Source organism: Gopherus evgoodei, chromosome 1, assembly GCF_007399415.2.
Source record: "Gopherus evgoodei ecotype Sinaloan lineage chromosome 1, rGopEvg1_v1.p, whole genome shotgun sequence".
Taxonomy (NCBI): domain Eukaryota; kingdom Metazoa; phylum Chordata; order Testudines; family Testudinidae; genus Gopherus; species Gopherus evgoodei.
In genome coordinates, this window is record NC_044322.1 from 117587606 (window position 1) to 117607043 (window position 19438).

Consider the following 19438-nt stretch of genomic DNA (forward strand, 5'->3'; position numbering starts at 1 on the left):
AATCATCTGCAGAGCGCTCTCTGGTACGCCACCGGAACGAGAGGAGTAAGGTAAGTTGACCAGAGAACATCTTCCATCAACACAGAGTGGTGTAGACACTGCAGTAAGGCGACCTGGGCTACGTAGCTGGAGTAGCGTAACTTAGGTCGACTTACCCTGGTAGTGTAGACAAGGCCTTAGTGAGCTAGCTCAACCAAAACTAGCTTGGGTATGCCTACACTTGCTGCAATCCCACCTTCTAGTTGTAGTGTAGATACACACTAAGTGACTGTTTCAAAAGTGGCTTGAGCATTTAGGCTTCTAGTCCTGTTGACTTTCAAAACACTCTTAGGATCCTAACTGCCCAGGACGCTTTTGTAAATGGGGACATAAGCACTTTTAAAAACTTTACCTTAGTTTTACCTAAAGACTTGTTAGGTGCAGTGAGGATGGGCATAGATAGCCTATTGTTCTTTGAAGAGAGATCTTTGGGTCAGGTGCTACTGACATGTGTGAACTACATCTTAGACTGCATCTCCAAAATCTTGAATTGACAGATGGAAAGAATCAATATTTTTCACCAGATTTCAACATTTCTAATTTTGAGTCCACCTTTCATTTTCGAACATCCAGTCTCTCAAAGTTTAATGGAATGCTTCAAATATCATATGGATAATTCACGCCAAGTTAGAGAAATCTGCATTCCTGAGAGTTTGAAAAAAAACATTTACACAGAAGTCAATGTTTTTCAGGAGACTTTGCTGTAATTGGTCTTTTTCTAGATTGTAGTTGTGAGTTGTGGTACTCAAATTATAGGGTCATACCTTGCAATTTGTGATATCTTCTTCTCTTTGAGGTTTCAGGTAAATACAGATTAAGCTCAAATGGTAGATCATACTTCTGCATGTTTATTTGATAACCAGAAAGGTATCACCTAAATTTTCTCCCCTCCCCCCCCCAAAAAAAAGTGTGCACAGCTGTGTTACACACACAGTTGGGATTAACGTGAATAAGAAGACCTAATCATACAGTTATGTAGCATGCTGTGTCCAGGCTGATTAGATTACACTATGATCTTGGTGAAGCAAAGACACTGCCTATCCATCACAGGATCTGAAAATAGTGCTTCAGTCTCCTGCTAGCTTGTACTTGGATTTATTTATTTATTGAACTGGTGTGCATAAAATAATGTGAACTCTATAAAATGGATTTCAGATTAGAAACTTTTATTGTAATTCTAATTTGGTTGTCCTTTCCATATAAGGTATAACTTTGCAGTGTTTGATTTTCACTAATTTAGGTTCTGTAAAATGTGCATGAAGATAGACATTTGAAATGTAACTAAACAAAAATTGTAGTTAAGATCCATGATCCACAGGAAGAGTGAAAATTTTGTTTTAGAGAGCTGTTTGTTTCCATAAGAATACAAGTTAAACACTTGCTTTGAAATCCCATGTCCAGGGAAATTGTTCATGTTATTGAGCATGAACTGATTTTAAAGCAGAAAAGCAATTCTCCCCCCGCTCCCCTCCTCCTCCAAGCTTTGTCTGACGTCCACATTGGACTTGGACCTTCCTCTTGCATTTCAACGTTATTTGTAATCTTGATAAAATCATGAAAAGACTTGTGATGTTCATAAGATGATCTGTTTCTGGACTCTGAAGTCTAACTAGAAAACCTGTGGTGCAGTAAAAAATCAAGTGCATTTTATTTTCGGTGGCTTTATTTCCCCCCCCTCACCCCCGAAATGGTTTTGCATTGTTTGAAGCTGAAAAATTGAAATAGAGAGCTGGTAATATTATTGTTTAAAAGAATGCAATGAACTTGAAAATCATATTTACTTCTGAAATTTTTGTTCAATGCATGGTATCAAGAAAGACCCATGATTACTATAATAAAGTTAGTAAAACATATTTTTCTTTTTTTTTTCTAGTTTGTTTTATTTGATAGGTTTGTATGGATAGTAAGATTTGCCTTTCCCTATAAAAGTCAATCAGTTCCTGCCTGGTTAAGAAGACCCTTAAATATCAACAGGAGAGTGGGTGTGTGTGTGTGTGTGGATGTGTGTGTAGGAAAAAAGAAGTGTTTTAAAGGGAGCTCTATCAGAAACTTAAAAATCTAAAGACAAAGTTGATTTTAAAATTCAAATTGTGTCTCTTCTAGAAAGTTCTTTTGTTTGCATGCTTTTATTGGTTCTTTCAGGGGGAAGCACTGTGCAGTTGTTGTATGTTACAAGTATTAAGCGGAGTTCAGCATTTATAAGACAGAAAAAACACTTGGAAAGGCACCATTTGAATAAAAGCAGCAAAGAGTCCTGTGGCACCTTATAGACTAGTCTATAAGGTGCCACAGGACTAGTCTGTAAGGTGCCACAGGACTCTTTGCTGCTTTTACAGATCCAGACTAACACGGCTGCCCCTCTGACATTTGAATAAGTAGCTTTCATCCTTTCTTAAACTTTGTACTCAGTCTTCACCAGGTTAATGTACAAGTTTTGGCTAACGTTACATAGTTTTTATAGCACTCGCCGATTAATTATTGAAAGATCTATTTTTGGAGCTTGTTCAGTTAAATTTCAACCTATGCATTGCTGTAGCACCTCAAAAATAGACGTGCTAAAGCATAGTAATGAGACTACCTCAGAAAGATTATTGATATGCTTTCACGTCAAACTAGGAAATTGTTTTAACCTGCACTAAATACTTAATATCTTTCTCTCTTGAAGAAACTAGTCAAAATACAGGTGTAAAACATGCACAAATTGCTTATTCTGCGTCACTGACACACCTTTGTTTTACTGCCTTGGAATCAGCTGCAGATATGAGAGATCAGAAATCTAGACAACTTTCTTACTTGTGAAACTATAAAGTGCCTTCCATCCTACCTAAATTAAAAATAGATTGGGGACTAATCTAAATCCCACATAAGTGTATGAGAGTCTTTCCATAGAAACTAATGGAAGTTCAGTCAGGCCTCTAATGTATGATATTAATTATGAAAATACAAAATTAATTGAAGAGGGAGACTTCAGGTACATATTCCAGTAAATCATCATTGGAGTTTGTGTATGAACCTGGCTCAGATCTTTTATTTAAAATATAATATATTCAAAGGATTCTTCTTAGTTTTGGCTTCTCAGTATTTTGTTTTTATAATATTTAAACTATGGCTAACCTGGCTGATCTGGGGAGTGGGTGGTATTTATTATTTTCATTTATTTACTACTTGTGTTCAGTTGGAAACTTGGTTCCTTACAGTTAGTGAACGTTATGGAACTGGTAAGCGGAAGAACAGAGTGAAAAGAGGAATTGGCTGTTGTGATCAGTCATTCAGGGACAGAAAAGGGAATTTAATTTGCACAAACTGAGAAACGAGATAAATACCCTTCATTTCCCATGTACTTACATGGCTTCATTTTATGGGTGCATTTCTTGTCTTCTCTAAAAATAACCATATTTCACAAGTCTGACCTTTTATCGGGATTTTCAGAAGTGCTTGGTCTAACTTTTGCCAGTGATTTAAATGGGACCAAGGTGAGGCCTAAACTAAATGCTTTTAAAAATCCCTACACATAGGTTTTTTATCAGGATGAAAAAATTAGTCTCTGGGCTGTTTCTTTCTTTGTTAATCACATGGTCTTCAATATTTTGAAACTTGCAGGTTAGACTGTGCTATGCCGTTGCCCTATAGCTTCCTCTGATGTCAGGATGCAGACTCATAGGGTGCTCCTAATTGTGGTGGTGGTGTTGGCAAAATACAGAATTTTAAGACCATCTTACAGAATTAGAACCTTTTATGCAGCAACAGGGGAATGCACATTTTAAGTGCTCATCTTTTGTAGTTGGAGGAATTCTGATTTTTTTTCAGATTGTTTTTTCTGTAATAATTGGAGAGCTTTTGGTACTTTCTGTGTGTTATGTTTTCACCTGCAAATTCATGACTCCAGTTCAAACAGATAGCAATAATATGCTAAGACTTGTTTTACTCAGGAGCCAATTATGGAATCGAATCTGAGATACAATACATTTGAGACTGTTCTAAATAATGCATGTTTATGTATTCTAACCATAGCTTAGGTTTCAAAGCTTCTGTTAGTCATATATCTATATGGCATAATAAACCAACTAGAAGCGTAAAGCCTTGGTCTTCTGATCAGTCTGCCTGGCCCTCTAGTCTCTGGTGCATTTGAACACTTCTCTATTTTACAAGCCAGTGTTAGAGAGCTTTGTTATAATTTTGTTCAGTGCTGAATTTGAGGGTCTTAAACGTGAATAGATCTAATAGTGATAGACGGGTCTCAGTGAGAGTTGGTCCTACTGTAATTAAAACATGTCATTCTCCTTTTGTGTGTGTGTTCAGGTCGTTTGGTGGGTGCCCTGGATGCAGTGCTAGATTCTAATGCACGTGTTGCTCCATTTCGAATTTTACTTCAAGTTCCGGGATCACCAGTTTACTCTGCCATAGCATGTGGTGAGTTATTGAATGGATCAGAAGTTTACTGGGCCATAGCTGCTGGTGAGTTACATACCAATTAAAAAAAATCCCCAAAGCTAAATTCTGAGCATGCTCAGTATCTGCATGTCCAAGAAGCTGAAGGTAACCAAAATTAGTAACCTCGTGTGTGTAAAGGCTACTGGCTGTGGCTTGTTTAATAACCAAAATACCTATTGGTTATAATTCAAGGTATTAATAACATAAGGGAATGTTTTCTTCTGTTAAGTAAGAAAAAAAATTCTGGCTGTTCTTGCCTTCCTGTTTTTCTGTCTGTTTCAAAATGTGGTCATTCCATTCACATATTTATCATTTCAGATAGTAGCCTGTGCAGGCCACTTGCAACAGGAAGCTTTTTGTTCTGGTCTTTCATCAACACATGTGTATCAGCAGTTAATTTTTACCTGCAGTTTATTTAAAAAAAAAAAATTCCCTTAGCTTTTCTGATCACAATAAAATCTCATGAAAGAGATGATTTTAAAAATATTAAATGTTTTAAAATAATAAATGTTTTAAAGTATCATAGTGCTGGATGACCCTATGGTGAAGAGTAGTGCACTCTGAAGACTTGAGTTTGCTAATCTTTAAACTAATCTTTAAAACGCAGTGTTTTCCATACTTTTCAAAGCTGAACACCCCTTTAGAAAAATAAACCAGTTGTAAATCATAGCAACCCCGCTATGTGGTGTTTAAAGCCTACCAATTTTAATGTATGCATTTTTTATACACTTCCTATGCTCTCCTGGCTAGTCCTTCATTCTTCCTCCTGTTTTAGAAAATGCTGGTGTAGGTCTTCATAACATATTTCCTCTCCTTTTTTTCACGGGTTGAGCAGTGAAATAGTTAACAATGTTGGCATAAAATATCACTGGTGGTGTTAGATTTAGTATTCATTGAAATTAGTGGGGCAACTCACACATTAGAGTTGTTGTTTATGGCTTACTGAAAACTCTGGTAGATGTCTCTTCATCAGCTGCACACATTTCACATTTTGAAGATGCATGCGTGTGTGCTGTCCCTTGTACCCCCTTAAGGAAATGCTCCATGCAGTTGGAAAACACTGCCCTGTGGATGCCTGTCTGTACCTCAAAACCATTATATGATCTTTAGTGTATTTTGAAGATACGAAACAGGAGCGAAGGGTAGTAGGTCAGGATTGATGTGCATTGTTACATTTGTGTTGGGAAGCTTGCAGAGAGTCTGTTCTCCATGTTATTTTTGGCTGTGGTTAGGTGCTACCATTTCCTCATTTTCATAGTTGCTGTTCACTTGGTACTCTTTTTTTAATTTGGAAGGTAAGAACACACCATTAAAGAGAGAATGTTTTGTGAAGAGAATACTTCATGCTCTTAAATATTGCTCTTGTGACAAAAAAAAGGGGTTGGCATTTTAAAATGAAAATCAGTGTTCATCTCAAAGAATGCTTAGGTCCCTTGCTCAGTAGCATGTAGGTAATATTCCTCCCTGGGGTTGATCATTACTCTACTCTATGCTTCAGTCTGCTAGGGCAGCTGTGGTTTTTCACTTCAAGGAGAAGCACTTGTTTGACTGGAATGGTTAAGATTTTTTTTGTAGGTTATAGAAGTTTTGGAAAAGCCTTTAACAAATAACTCTTTAAGATCTTGAATTGCCAACCTTCCCCAAATGGATTTCCAAGATGTATCCTTGTAAGTAACAGTTAATTTTTCCAAGTCAGTAGAAGATAATTCTGGTTGTGTAGATCAATATTGCATTAATCTATACTATGTGGATTCAGCAGCAGAGTGGGAGCTAACCAGTTTATTGAATTGAATGCAGTGTATATGATTGCCTGCCTTGAGGGCAGGTGGTGTACATGTGCATTCAGTGCAAGCAGCTCATGGCTATCAGAGACCGAGTACTGTCTCTTGACAGCAGAATGGCAGAGCTGGAGGAGCTTAGGGAGACAGATGTACATAGACAAGACTTTCTGGGACACGGTAGAGTGCTCTCACTCCCAGTCTGATGGCTTTTATGGTGTTGCAGAGAATGAAAGTCTCCGGGAAGGAGAGAACATCAAGCTGAAGTGGAGAGAAACCATCACATAGTTGGGACCCTCCTTGCAGATGATGCCATGGTATCCTCTTGCACTAAGGATCCCCCTCCAAGGGAGGTGACTTATTAGGAACAGACAGGTAATAGTATTGGGGGATTTGATTATTAGAAATATAGGTAGTTGGGTGTGTGATGCCTGGGAGAATGCCATAGTGAATTGCCTGCCAGGTGTGAAGGTTGGGGTTCTCTCAAGACATCTAGATAGACTTATGTGTAGTGCTGGGGAGGAGCTGCTGGTGCTGGATGTAAGTACCAGTGACATAGGAATAGGAGAGAGGTCCTGGAGGCCAAATTTAGGCTGCTACGTAAAGGATTTAAGTCCAGAACCTCCATGGTAGCATTCTCTGAAATGCTTCCAGTTCCATGTTCAGGACAATTAGACAAGCAAAACTGCAGGATCTCAATACATAGATGAGACGATAGTGTAAGGAGGAGGTTTTAGGTTTATTAGGAACTAGAGATCCTTTTGGAAAGGGAGGAGCCTATACAGAAAGGATGGGCTCCATCTAAACTAAAATGGAATGGGATTGCTGTCATGTAAAATTAAAAGAGTTGTAGAGGAGTTTTTAAACTAAGAGCAGGGGGACAGTCGACAGGTGCAGAGAAGCACATACATCCCTTAGGGGAGGATCTATTAACAGGGATTCTCTCTGTCCTAGTAAAGAGGAGCGGGTAGAAGTTGATAAAGTACAAGTAGGAGCTGAAGAAAAACAGTCAAACGAAAAAGAGTCCCATTCAATTATATCACATGAAGGCAGATAGCGAAATATTGACAAATTTTATAAGTACTTCTATACAAATGATAGAAGTCTAAATACAAAGATGGGTGAACTTGAGTACCTGATTTTAAATGAGGATATTGATATAATAGGCATCACAGAAACTTGGTGGAATGATGATAATCAATGGGACACAGTAGTACTAGGATACAAAATACATAGGAATGATAGAATAGGTCACGTTGGTGGGAGAGTGGCACTAGATGTGAAAGAAAGCAGAGTCAAATAAGATGAAAATCTGAAATGAATCGAACTGTACCAAAGAATCTCTATGGATGAAAATTCCATGCTTGAACAAGAAGAATATAGCAGTAGGAATATGGTACCGACCACCAAACCAGAGGGGTGATGGTGATCGTGAAATGTTCAGGGAGATTAGAGAGGCTGCAAACAAAGAAAACCCAATAATGGAGTTTTCAACTAATCCCATATTGACTGGGTACATGTCATCTTAGGACGGAATCCAGAGATGAAATTTCTAGACACCATTAATGACTGGTTCATGGAGAAACTAGTTCTGGAACCCACAAGGGGAGAGGCAATTCTCAGTTTAGTCCTAAGTGGAGCACAGGACCTGGTCCATGAGGTGAATATAGCTGAACTGCTTGGTAATAGGGACCATAATTTAATTAAATTTAACATCTTTGTGAGAGGGAAAATACCACAGTAGCATTTAACTTGAAAAAGGGGAACTACGCAAAAATGAAGATGCTAGTTAAATGGAAATTAAAAGGTATAGTGACGAGTGGAAATGCTCTCAAGCTGCATGGACATTTTTAAAAGCACCATAATAGTGGCTCAAATCAAATGTATACCCCAAATAAAAAAATAATTAGAGGACCAAAGAAATTCCACCATGGCTCAACAGAATAAAAAAGGTGGTTAGAGAGAAAAAGACATCCTTTAAAAATTGGAAGTCAGATTGTAGTGAGGAAAATAGAAAGGAGCATAAATTCTGGTAAGTCTAGTGCAAAAAATAGAATGAGGCAGGCCAAGAAAGTGTTTGAAGAGCAAACTAGCAAAAGAGGCAAAAACTAACACCAATTTTTTTTTCAAGTGACATCAGAAGCAGAAAGTCTGCCAGTCAGTCAGTGGGGCTAAAGGAGTAATTAAGGAAGACAAGGCTGTTGCAGAGAAGCTAAATTAATTCTTTGCATTGGTTTTTACTATTATTATCAGACACACAGTTGAACACGATTTGTTGGGGAAGAGTCAACACGGCTTTTGTAAAAGGAAATCACGCCTCACCAATCTATTAAAATTCTTTGAGGGGGTCTGCAAACGTTGACAAGGGTAATTCAATTGATATAGTATATTTGGACTTTCAGAAAGCTTTTGACAAGGTTCTCACCAAAGGCTCTTAAGCAAAGTAAAGAGTTTTGGGATATGAGGGAAGGTTCTCTCATGGATCAGTAACTGGTTAAAAGACAGGAAAAAAAAGGGTAGGAATGAATGGTCAGTTTTCAGAATGGAGAGAGAGATAAATAGCTGGGTCCTCCAAGGATCTGAACTGGGACCAGTACTATTCAGCGTATTCATAAGTGATCTAGAAAAGGGGGTTAATGGTGAGGTGGCAAAGTTTGCAGATGATACACAATTACTCATGATAGTTACATCCAAAGCTGACTGGGAAGAGTTACAAAGGGATTTCACAAAACTGGATGACTGGTCCAGAAAATGGCAGATGGGGAAATTTAATGTTGATAAATGCTAAGTAATGCACATTGGAAAACATAATCCTTATTAAATGATGGGGTTTAAATTAGCTGTTACTACTCAAGAAAGATCTGGGAGTCATTGTGGATAATTCTCTGAAAACATCTGTTCAATGTGGAGTCAAAAAAGCTAACAATCTTAGGAACCACTAGTTAAAGGGATAGATAATAAGTCAGGAAATATCATAATGCCACTTTAGAAATCTATAGTATGCCCACACCTTGAATACTGTGTGATGTTTTGGTTGCCCCATCTGAAAAAAGATACATTAGAATTGGAAAAGCTACAGAGAAGGGCAACAAAAATGGTTAGGGGTATGGAACAACCTCCATATGAGAAGAGATTAAAAATGCTGGGACCATTCAGCTTGGAAAAGAGTTGACTAAGGGGGGATTCAGTAGAGGTCTATAAAATCTTGAATGGTGTGGAGAAAATAAATAAGGAAGTGTTACTTACCCTTTCACATAACAAGAACTAGGCGTCACCCAATGAAATCAGTAGGCAGGAGGTTTAAAACAAAGAGAAGTACTTCTTCACACAGCTCACAGTCATCCTATGGCACTCATTGCTAGGGAATGTTGTGAAGGCCAAAAATATAACTGGGTTGAAAATATAATTAGATAAGTTCATGGAGGATAGGTTGATCAATGTGTATTAGCCAAGATGACTAAGCCTTTGATTGCTTGATGCTGGGACTGGACAACAGGGGATGGATCACTTGATAATTGGCCTGTTCAGTTCATTCCCTCTGAAGCTTCTGGCATTGGCCACTGTCAGAAGACAGGATACTGGACTAGATGGATTATTGGTATAACATAGTATGGCCGGTCTTATATTTTTTGTGTGTCTTTTGTAGTCAAGGCATGTTTGCAGTTTTATGAGCAAAAAATCCATAAAGACATTTAGAACAATAAAAATTTAACCTGCTTCTGACTAATAATCCTTTGGTTATGAAATGCTACCTTCAGTAGCTGGGGAAAAAGCAGGCTTCCTGCTAGGGCTGGCAATACCAGTCAATAACAGAGCAGAGCCCGACTCTCTTTAGCACAGTGTCGAAGTTTTCCAAGCTGCCTCTTCCATTGTGGTTCTTTGCTTATCCTCGTTCCCCAAAACTGATACCTGAATTTATTTAGGGAAGGCCATGGGGAAAAGCTGCTGAAACTCTGCCCCCTTAAGTTCCCCATAAAGCTGGAGCCTTGGAGCAGAAAAGCAGTGTTAGGTTCTACTGTAGCAACTGGGGGAATCTGCTTATTAATTTCTCCCTGTATTAGTGAGGTGCTGGAGGGGCTCTCAAGATTCCCCTCAACAATCCATAGATTGTTCTGGTTGAAGTGGGTTACAGACAGTTTCTACTGCAGTCAAAGTTGGAAATGCAGCCAAGGAGCAGCTCCTGTGCCTGCTAGCAATCCCCACGAGAGTATGTAATTTTGTGTTGCTCCCACATTGCTGGATAGTTAACATACTGAGAATATTAATTATTAACTGCCCACTTAGATAGGGTCTGTGGGTTTAAATGCTAGCTTTCACACAACAACGTGTTCTCTGTCTTTTCAGAGCATTTACAAACAAAATAAGATGGACAAATTCAAGGCAAGGTGGATGAGGGTAATATCTTTTATTGGATCAACTTCTGTTGGTGAGAGACAAGTTTGCAAGCTACACAGAGCTCTTATTCAGGTCTGGAAAAAGTAATCAGTGTCACTGATAATTACAAGGTGGGACAGATTGTTCTGTGACCAGAGTGTCAGTTGCCCCTTCATTTTAACTCATCTCCTGCAACCCCTTATGCTTAACAATCTGTCTCACCTTGTATTTAGCTGTGACACTCTAATTACGTTTTCAGACCTGAAGAAAAGCTCTGTGTAGCTTAAAAGCATGTGTCTCTCGCTAACAGAAATTGCTCAAATAAAATAAATTCCCTTATCCACATTGTCTCTCTGATATCCTGGGACCAACCCAGCTACAGCAGTGCTGCAAAAAATATCAGGCAAGAGACGTGAAGACCGTTCAGAACAGAGTGGGTATGGGGATTATTGAATAAATGGGTTCAGAGGAGAGAAGAGGAGGAGTTGAGAGGGTGCTTAGCAGATGAGGACAAGAGACTCTAGGCATAGGGCAGTATTAAAAAAAAAAAAAGCCATGAAGCAGAGAGAGAGAGGAGTAGATGAAGGGAGAAGTAAGGCAAAAGGATTGGGAAGAGCATAGGGGCATGAGAAGGAAGGAGAGTGGCCAGAGAAGGGGTGAGTAAGGCCATGTCTACACTACCACTTATGTCAGCAAAACTTGCGGTGATCAGTGTTATAAATGAAGGCACACCCCTGAGCTACCGAAGTTTCCCTGGCATAAGTGGTTGTGTTTACAGCACCTTGCTGGCAGAAGAGCTTCTCCTGCTGACCTAGCTACTACCACTCGTTTGGGGTGGTTTAATTATGTCTACAAGAGAGCTCTCTCCTATTGGCATAGAGCGGCTACACGAGATCTTACAGCAGCACAGCTGCTTCAGTACAGCTGTGCTGCTGTAAGGTCTGTCATGTAGATGGAGTCTTAGATCATGCTTGTATTTGAAGACAAGGAGCTTGAATTTAGGGAGTGAGAGATGGGGAGCTCAGGGAGGAGAGCAAGTCATGAAGTGGTAAGGTGACATGGTCAGAGAGAAGGAAGATAACTTGGGCAACATTTTGAACAGAATGAGTGGGTAGACCGTAAGGCAGAGAGAAGATTTACAGCAGTGCAGGTGAGAGATGACCAGTGCTTGGACCAGATGTCTAGCAACAAAGAAAATATGGCAACTACTATGGAATACTCCTCCTTACTGTAGTCTCTCATTTCAGACTGCACACACAAAGGCAGACAGCTGATTCGTCCTCACTGTGTTTACCCTCTGTCTACATTGTTCAGGCTTAAAAATTCAATTTAATAAATTGTTATTTTATATTAAAACAGCTCCTATGAAACAGTAGGTCGTAATTAATATCCTACAGCATGTAGTCCTCCTAATCGTTAGCAAAGGCCATCTAAATGGCTATCTTCTTTCTTATGATTTCTTCTATATTTTTTGTCTTGATTGATGATATTTATGAAGTTCCATCGCAAGACCTTCCTGTTGAGGAAGTTAAATCTTGGAAAGTTTCCCTGCCAGTTGGCATTCCTCGTGGGAAACCTAGCAGAGGAAGGTGGAAAATGTTGAGCTAAATTTATCATCTCTGCCGTGTGAGGTGACATGCAGTGTCTCTGATGTTTACAGATCTCAGGTTTTGTGATGATGAGATTTGTACTTGAATTTTCTTTTTCTTCCTCCATGCTCTCCTCTTTTTGTTCACTGTTGCCTCTTCCCAGCAGGGCACTGAAAAGAGCACATCATGCCTTCTTTATCTGTTACCTATCCTGTGTAATGACTAACTGGCAGGTGCTATCTTGTAGAGGGGTGGCTAGCTTTTTTTCCTAATAGTGCTGTTTTATAACTTTCCTCTTTTCCTTGCACTTTTTTGATCTCATGTCGTTATGACACACAACTGCAGCTTTTTTGGAGCAGTGGAGCTCAACAAGCATTTTGCCTGAAGCAAACTGCCAGAGACTAAAATCACGTTTTTGGAGTTCGTAGGTACACGTGGTACTTAATAAGAATAAATTGTATTGCTTTTTAAAGAAATCCATCATGTTTCAAAGCTTATTCTATTCACCCATCTCTCTCCAAAACGGCAGACATTCTCATTTTAGGCTTGTCAAGCAGTGCTAAAACAACCAAAAACAAACTCCTTTGTTGTCAGACATCTTGATTATTACAAAAGTCTTCACTAATAGGGTACCAAATTAAAGGTCACATAACCTCCTCCCAAAGGCACGTGTGTGTGTGAGAGAGAGAGAGCATGTGTTTATTGGGAGAGGCAGGAGAGTTAAACCTTAAATCAAAAATGAGCCATGTCCAGACAGGGCAGTAAGAACTTTGTATTTTTTCTGCTTTGAAAGTCAGACCAGCATTTTTTCTGCAGAGAACTTGTGTTCACATCTTGAAAACTAAAAGTACTAAAAACTATTACTTAAAGTAGTATTACTTTTGTTTTCTCTGGTTATGCCTTGAAATGTAACACCTTATTGACCTATTTGCTACTAATAGTTTTCATTTGTGACTTCAGAAACTTAATTTATTTTAATGCACTATGACACAACTGCATTTAATTTCTTTTTTTCTAGTTCATTTCTTCTGTAATTTCTTCTATACGGTTTTTAATTAGCTCTTTTTACTTTTCTAGGTGCCACTTTAGAGGAGATAAATCAGCACTGGGAGTGGCTGGAACAAAACTTACTCCATACTTTGTCTGTTTTTGATAATAAAGAAGATATTGTTAGTTTTGTCAAAGGGAAAGTAAAGGTAAGAAAAGTTGTCTTGCTTTCATCTTTCCCCTGCCCACTAGTAAAGGAACTGGTAGAAATAACTCTTGATATTGTGGAACTATACTAGTCTACCAACTGTTTGTGTCCATACTAGCTTTTGCCCATCTAGACAGTATTTTTGATAAAATGAGGTGACTTTGCAGCTGTATTTATTCTGAACACAATTATATTTGTCATGAAATGTATATAGCTTTCTTTTTCAAGTCTTGATTTCCATATTCCATATCAGTGGCCTCATTAGTTTGTTGTCATCCCTCATTGGAAAGAGTTGGAAAGTATGTCAATAACAGTATTTTCATCTGATATCCACATGCCTAGTGCTTACTAGATATGTTGAAAAATACCTGTGCCATCATGCCTTAGGAAGCTACAGGAATAACAGCTGTGTAGTCTGTCATGGGCTGTAGTTGATTGGCAGTACATTACATTTACCTTTCAATTTAATACTTGCAGGGCCTGATTTTCAGAGGTGCTGAGCGCTTCCACCTGCAACTGAAGTCAGTGGGAGCTGCAGGTTCTTAATACCTCTGCAAATGAGGTGTATAGTGTCATCTTTTCTCACTTCCATTATACATTCTTTCCCATTCTGGCTTCACTCCAATGTTCTTTCCTGTAATAGATCATGATGTATTGTTTCTTGAGTTTTCTTCAATATCTGTTTATTCTCTTTTCTTGTGTTCCTATAATTGTGTAGCTTCTCCCTTTTCTTTTCCTGCTTCCTTCCTCTCCCCTGATTTCTCTCTCTCATACTTTCCTAACACATCCCATCAGTCTCTCCTATCTACATCTATCCATGCACGAGCACTCGCACACCCATCCGCTTACTCAAGATTGAAAATTTCACCAGACACATAATTGACAGATGACTGAACCTACTAGCACAAGACCCAGGTTTAAGATATGTTGGGTCCCACTGTCCAGGGGCAGTGCTTATGTGAGAAGCCAGCATTGATCACACACACACACTTGGACGAGGGAGGTTGCTTGGGTTTCTAAGAGGGTTCTGCCTCTGCACCCATGCTCAGGATGCTTTTAATTCGTAGAGGGTAGTCAACACAAAAATGCTCTGACATCGTAGATCACTAAGACCCTACTAGATTCACGACCATGAAAAACGTGTCACAGACCGTGAAATCTGGTCTCCTCCTGTGAAATCTGGTCTTTTATGTGCTTTTACCCTATACTTTACAGATTTCATGGGGGAGACCAGTGTTTCTCAAATTGGGGGTCCTGACCCAAAAGCAGTGCCCTGCCAGCAGCAGTGCAGAAGTAGGGGTGGCAATACTATACCATGCCATCCTTACTTCTGAGCTGCTGCTGGCGGTTGCTCTTCCTTCAGAGCTGGGCTCCTGGCCAGCAGCTGCCGCTCTCCAGATGCCCAGCACCACCACCAGCAGCAGCAGTGAAGAAGTAAGGGTAACAGTACTGCAGCCCTCACCCCATAAATAACCTTGTGACCCCCACACACAACTCCTTTTTGGGTCAGGATCCTACAATTATAACACTGTGAAATTTCAGATTTAAATAGCTGAAATCATGAAATTTACTATTTTTAAAATCCTATGACCGTGAAATTGACCAAACTGGACCATGAATTTGGTAGGGCCCTATAGATTACAGTACATGAATCTTTAGCATCATTGATATCGTTGGTCTTGGACTGCAGTTAAACTCTTGTTTATCTGTGATATTACAGAAAGAAAGATAAAATTCTATCCAGGGACTGAACACCATCCAAAACATCTATGTTTAAAAGACTAGCTCCAAATAGTCTGTTAACTGTATCTAAATTTTATCCCTAAATGGGGAAAAATGAGACCATCATCTACTTGATCCTTGATGCAACATCTGTAAAGCATGCACCTTGTTGAAAAGTGTTTTTTTTTCTTTTTTTAAATTCCTATTTCTGGCAGTAGTTCAGTGATTTATCTTTCCTTACTACACCCTGTACATCCAAGTTCTCTGAAAGACTTGAATAAAACTCACGTCTTTTAATAATTTTGTGACCATGAAAGTGAGAGCAGGACACGTAGAATTCTGCAGGTTTCAAACTGAATAATGGGCCCATATTTTTATTGTTACATCAGCTCTCTTTCCTTTGCTATAGACATCTGGCATATGGGATTACAGTATTCCAGTAGGAGTGATTTTGTATTTTGTAGCACCTGAAGTAAATTTGCAGTTAGCCAAGCAATTTGCATTTAACTGTCTTTCTCTACTCCTTATTTTTTGTAGAGCTGTAATGAAAAGACATAGCACTTAATTATTTCAAGTCTTTAAAAAAATAGTTTAAAGCTTATTACTATTTATCGGATACTTCACTGTACTGTTTCTTGGTAATAGTGCTGATCAATATAAAAATTTGATACTGTAGCTTTGTACTGTGAAAGTCAAATTAATGCTTCTACAGCCATCATATGCTGAGTGAAATTCCAATAATATTTATTGCCTTCTCTGGGTTATTTGAAATAATTGTCGTGATCAAAGCAAGCCATTATTGGTATCGAGACTGTAATTATAAATTGTAGTTTGAACAATATTTTTCATTTATAACTTGGGACCAAAAAGAAGACTGGGTTTGGAAGTGTGGGTAAACAGACTGCAAGTACTAAGTAAATGTCTGTATAACTTGCACATCAACTTGGATACCTTTCTAAGAGAGATTCAGGATTTAAAAAATGTACTGATGGCTTGTAATAACTAGTTTGGGCAAACTACCAGTTTGCCATAATATATTATCTTGTCATTGAATCAGGCATTGATAGCAGAAGAGACCAGGAGTAAAGTAGCAGAGCAGGAGGAGGATCCTGAGAAGTTTCGAGAAGCGCTAGTGAAATTCGAAGCCAGATTTAACTTCCCTGAAGCAGAGAAATTAATTACCTATTATTCATGCTGCTGCTGGAAGGGTAAAGTTCCTCGTCAAGGCTGGCTTTATCTGAGCATCAATCACCTCTGTTTTTATTCCTTCTTCTTAGGCAAAGAATGTAAGTCTGAACATATAACAACTGTTATCCCTATACAGACTTGTAAACATATATATCAATTTTTGGGTAATTTTTATGCTGATGTGTTTAAATCTAATCTTATTGTATGGTATTTGGCTAATGCAACAATGAAGAGTTCTGAAACTTGTTTTGTTTGGGTCAACTATCCTGTTAAATTTGAGTGTATTTGCTTTTAAAAATTCCACGTTGTCGTGTGTCATATATTTTACTTACAACAAACTGTTTTCTTATTAGTATACATAGATGACAATTGCTTTAAACTGTTGTTTTTTTAAATATGAAGTGGACCGTGGTGGTAATTGTATGGTGGAAGTCAGTAAAACAGTCTGCTCTAAAAGCATGCCAAATAGTTTAGGCCCCAAAGTAGATCTGCCTTAAAATGTATCTGATGACAAATTCTTAAATAACTATTTTTAATACAGAACATAGTCACTCAGAAACAGTCCCTCCCCCATTGGTGTGTACATGCACACACACAAAAATAGCCACTGTTAATAGCTGCAGTTAGTACAGAGACAGCAAAGGAAGTGTAAGTTGGGTAAAAAAACCCGTTCTTAGAACTACATGACATCAGTTATGCACTTTAAAGTAATATGAGTAGTAAACATAGCACAGCTGTGTCTTGTTCTCCATGTGACGAAGTGGAAGGGGAAAACCAGTATTTTCAAATAAAAAGGAATGAAATTTTGTTTTTTCAAGCTTCTGAACAAGTTTTACAGATAAGGGGGAGTTAAAACAAACAACTCCCAAATATCTTAAAACGTTGGTTTTCCCTTTTCAACCTTTAAATCTTTCACAGAAGTGACAAGTTAAAGTTTTTTAAGAATGGCTTGAAAAATCTACCAAATAATCACTGCTAATAAGCCATTCCAAAAGATATCGTCCCATGTTTCCAGTGGAGCCCCAGGGAATGTTCTTATGAGATGCCTTCCATACCCATGGAAATTATAAATGAAGACACCCTTTTAACTGTTTTTTTCTTTTCAGGGTGTGTGTGTCTTCTTCTCATTAGCAGGATTATGCTCTTGAGTAACACTGTAGGGATTCCTGTAAATTCTACCACAACTCCAGCAGGAACAGCAGAATGAAACATTGCTAATTATACTCTAAAGATCAGGGATGCTTTACTGTTTATGTATAGAAGAGTTATTTTTATCAAGTTAAATTGTGATTGTGTGGTTATTCAAATATTATATTTATAGATTTAAAGCTGAATTAGAGTACAGTAAAATATGCAAAATGTTAACTCTTAATTTCTAGGATTTAATACATCTCTCCCAGTTAGATGTCTTTTCCTTTCTACTTTATTAGAACCCAGTTATCATGTTGCACTTGCAACTTCTGCTGATTATAATACAGAAGTTGCATGTGGCTTGGAAAAATGTCGTTGTTGTTTTGATGCATAGTTAGTTCAGTCTCTGTTTTAAATATCTTGTTGATTGTCCACTAATATATGATGAACATATGAAATCCTCTGCACACAATAAAATGGATTTTTACAGATCAAAGCAGAAAGAGATAAAATGCCTTACTATTATTCACAAAGCTTCATTTATATATTACTGGAGATTGTTGAAGGATAATGAAGGGAAACTATCAAATATTATAGTACATAACCAGAGATAGCCCCTTATCTTTGCGAGTAACACTTTATTAAAATGCAGAATTGAAATAAATATAATTTATTTTACATTTATGTTCCTTTTTCATCTTGGACAGTGAAAATAAACAACTCATTTACTATTGTTTATAGTCTGTTTCACTTCCTGGTTCTCATGCATTAATTAGGCTAATATTTGTGAAAGTATATAAAAAAGCAAAACAGGTTTCATTAACTTTTTTTTTTCTCTTGAAGAATGTACTGTATTCCTCCCCCTCCTCCCCAAAAAATCCAAAACAAAACAACAAAAACCCCAACACACCACCCCAGAGTTGCTGGAATAATCTAATAGTGGGGGTGCTGAGAGCCATTAAACCAAACTATAAACTCTGTATATAATGGAAACCAGTTCAAGTCAGAGGGTGCTGCAGCAGCCCCTGCAGCTCTAGTTCCAGCACCTGTGCACCAACCCTTCCTAAATGTTGGTCCTAAATAGGGCTGTCAATTAATCACAGTTAACTCACGTGATTAACTCAACAAAATTTATCACGATTAAAAAAAGTAATCGCAATTAATTGCACTGTTAAGCAATAGAATACCAATTGAAATTGATTAAATATTTTGGATGTTTTTCTACATTTTTATATATATTGTATTCTATGTTGTAATTGAAATCAAAGTGTATATTATTCTTGATTACAAATATTTGCACTGTGAAAAATTAACAAAAGAAATAGTATTTTTCAGTTCACCTCATACAAGTACTGTAATGCAATCTGTGTGTCGTGGAAGTGAAACTTATAAATGTAGACTTTTTTTTACATAACTGCTCTCAAAAACAAAACAATGTGAAACTTCAGAGCCTACAAGTCCACTCAGTCCTGCTTCTTGTTCAGCCAATCACTAAGACAAACAAGTTTGGTTACATTTACAGGAGCTAATGCTACCCTCTTTTTATTTACAATGTCAACAGAAAGTGAGAACAGGCATTTGCATGGCACTTCTGTAGCAGCATTGCAAGGTATTTACGTGCCAGATATGCTAAACATTCATATGCCCCTTCATGCTTCAGCCACCGTTCCAGAGGACATGCTTCCATGCTGATGTCACTCGTTAAAAAAATAATACATGAATTAAATTTTTGACTGAACTCTTTGGAGGAGAATTTTATGTGCCCTGCTCTGTTTTAATCACATTCTGCCATATATTTCGTGTTATAGCAGTCTCAGATGATGACCCAGCACATGTTGTTCATTTTAAAAACACTTTCACAGCAGATTTGGCAAAATGCAAAGAAGGTACCAAAGTGGGATTTCTGAATATAGCTAGAGCATTTGACCCAAGATTTAAGAATCTGAAGTCTCTTCCAAAATGTGAGAGAGACGAGGTGTGAAGCATGCTTT

The 19438-nt window shown here is 38.0% G+C and overlaps 1 protein-coding gene across 4 annotated transcripts in view; it reads left to right on the forward strand.

Moving 5' to 3' along the window:
• Positions 1-19438, forward strand: part of TBC1D8 (TBC1 domain family member 8) — a 78495-nt gene that overhangs the window by 14965 nt on the left and 44092 nt on the right. For 3 of the 4 annotated variants that reach the window (XM_030570160.1, XM_030570180.1, XM_030570184.1), the window contains exons 2-4: positions 4339-4494; positions 13289-13407; positions 16186-16414. In XM_030570160.1, coding sequence (XP_030426020.1) covers positions 4339-4494; positions 13289-13407; positions 16186-16414 — 504 coding nt within the window. The remainder of the gene's footprint in view (positions 1-4338; positions 4495-13288; positions 13408-16185; positions 16415-19438) is intronic. The other variant, XM_030570171.1, reaches the window with a different exon arrangement.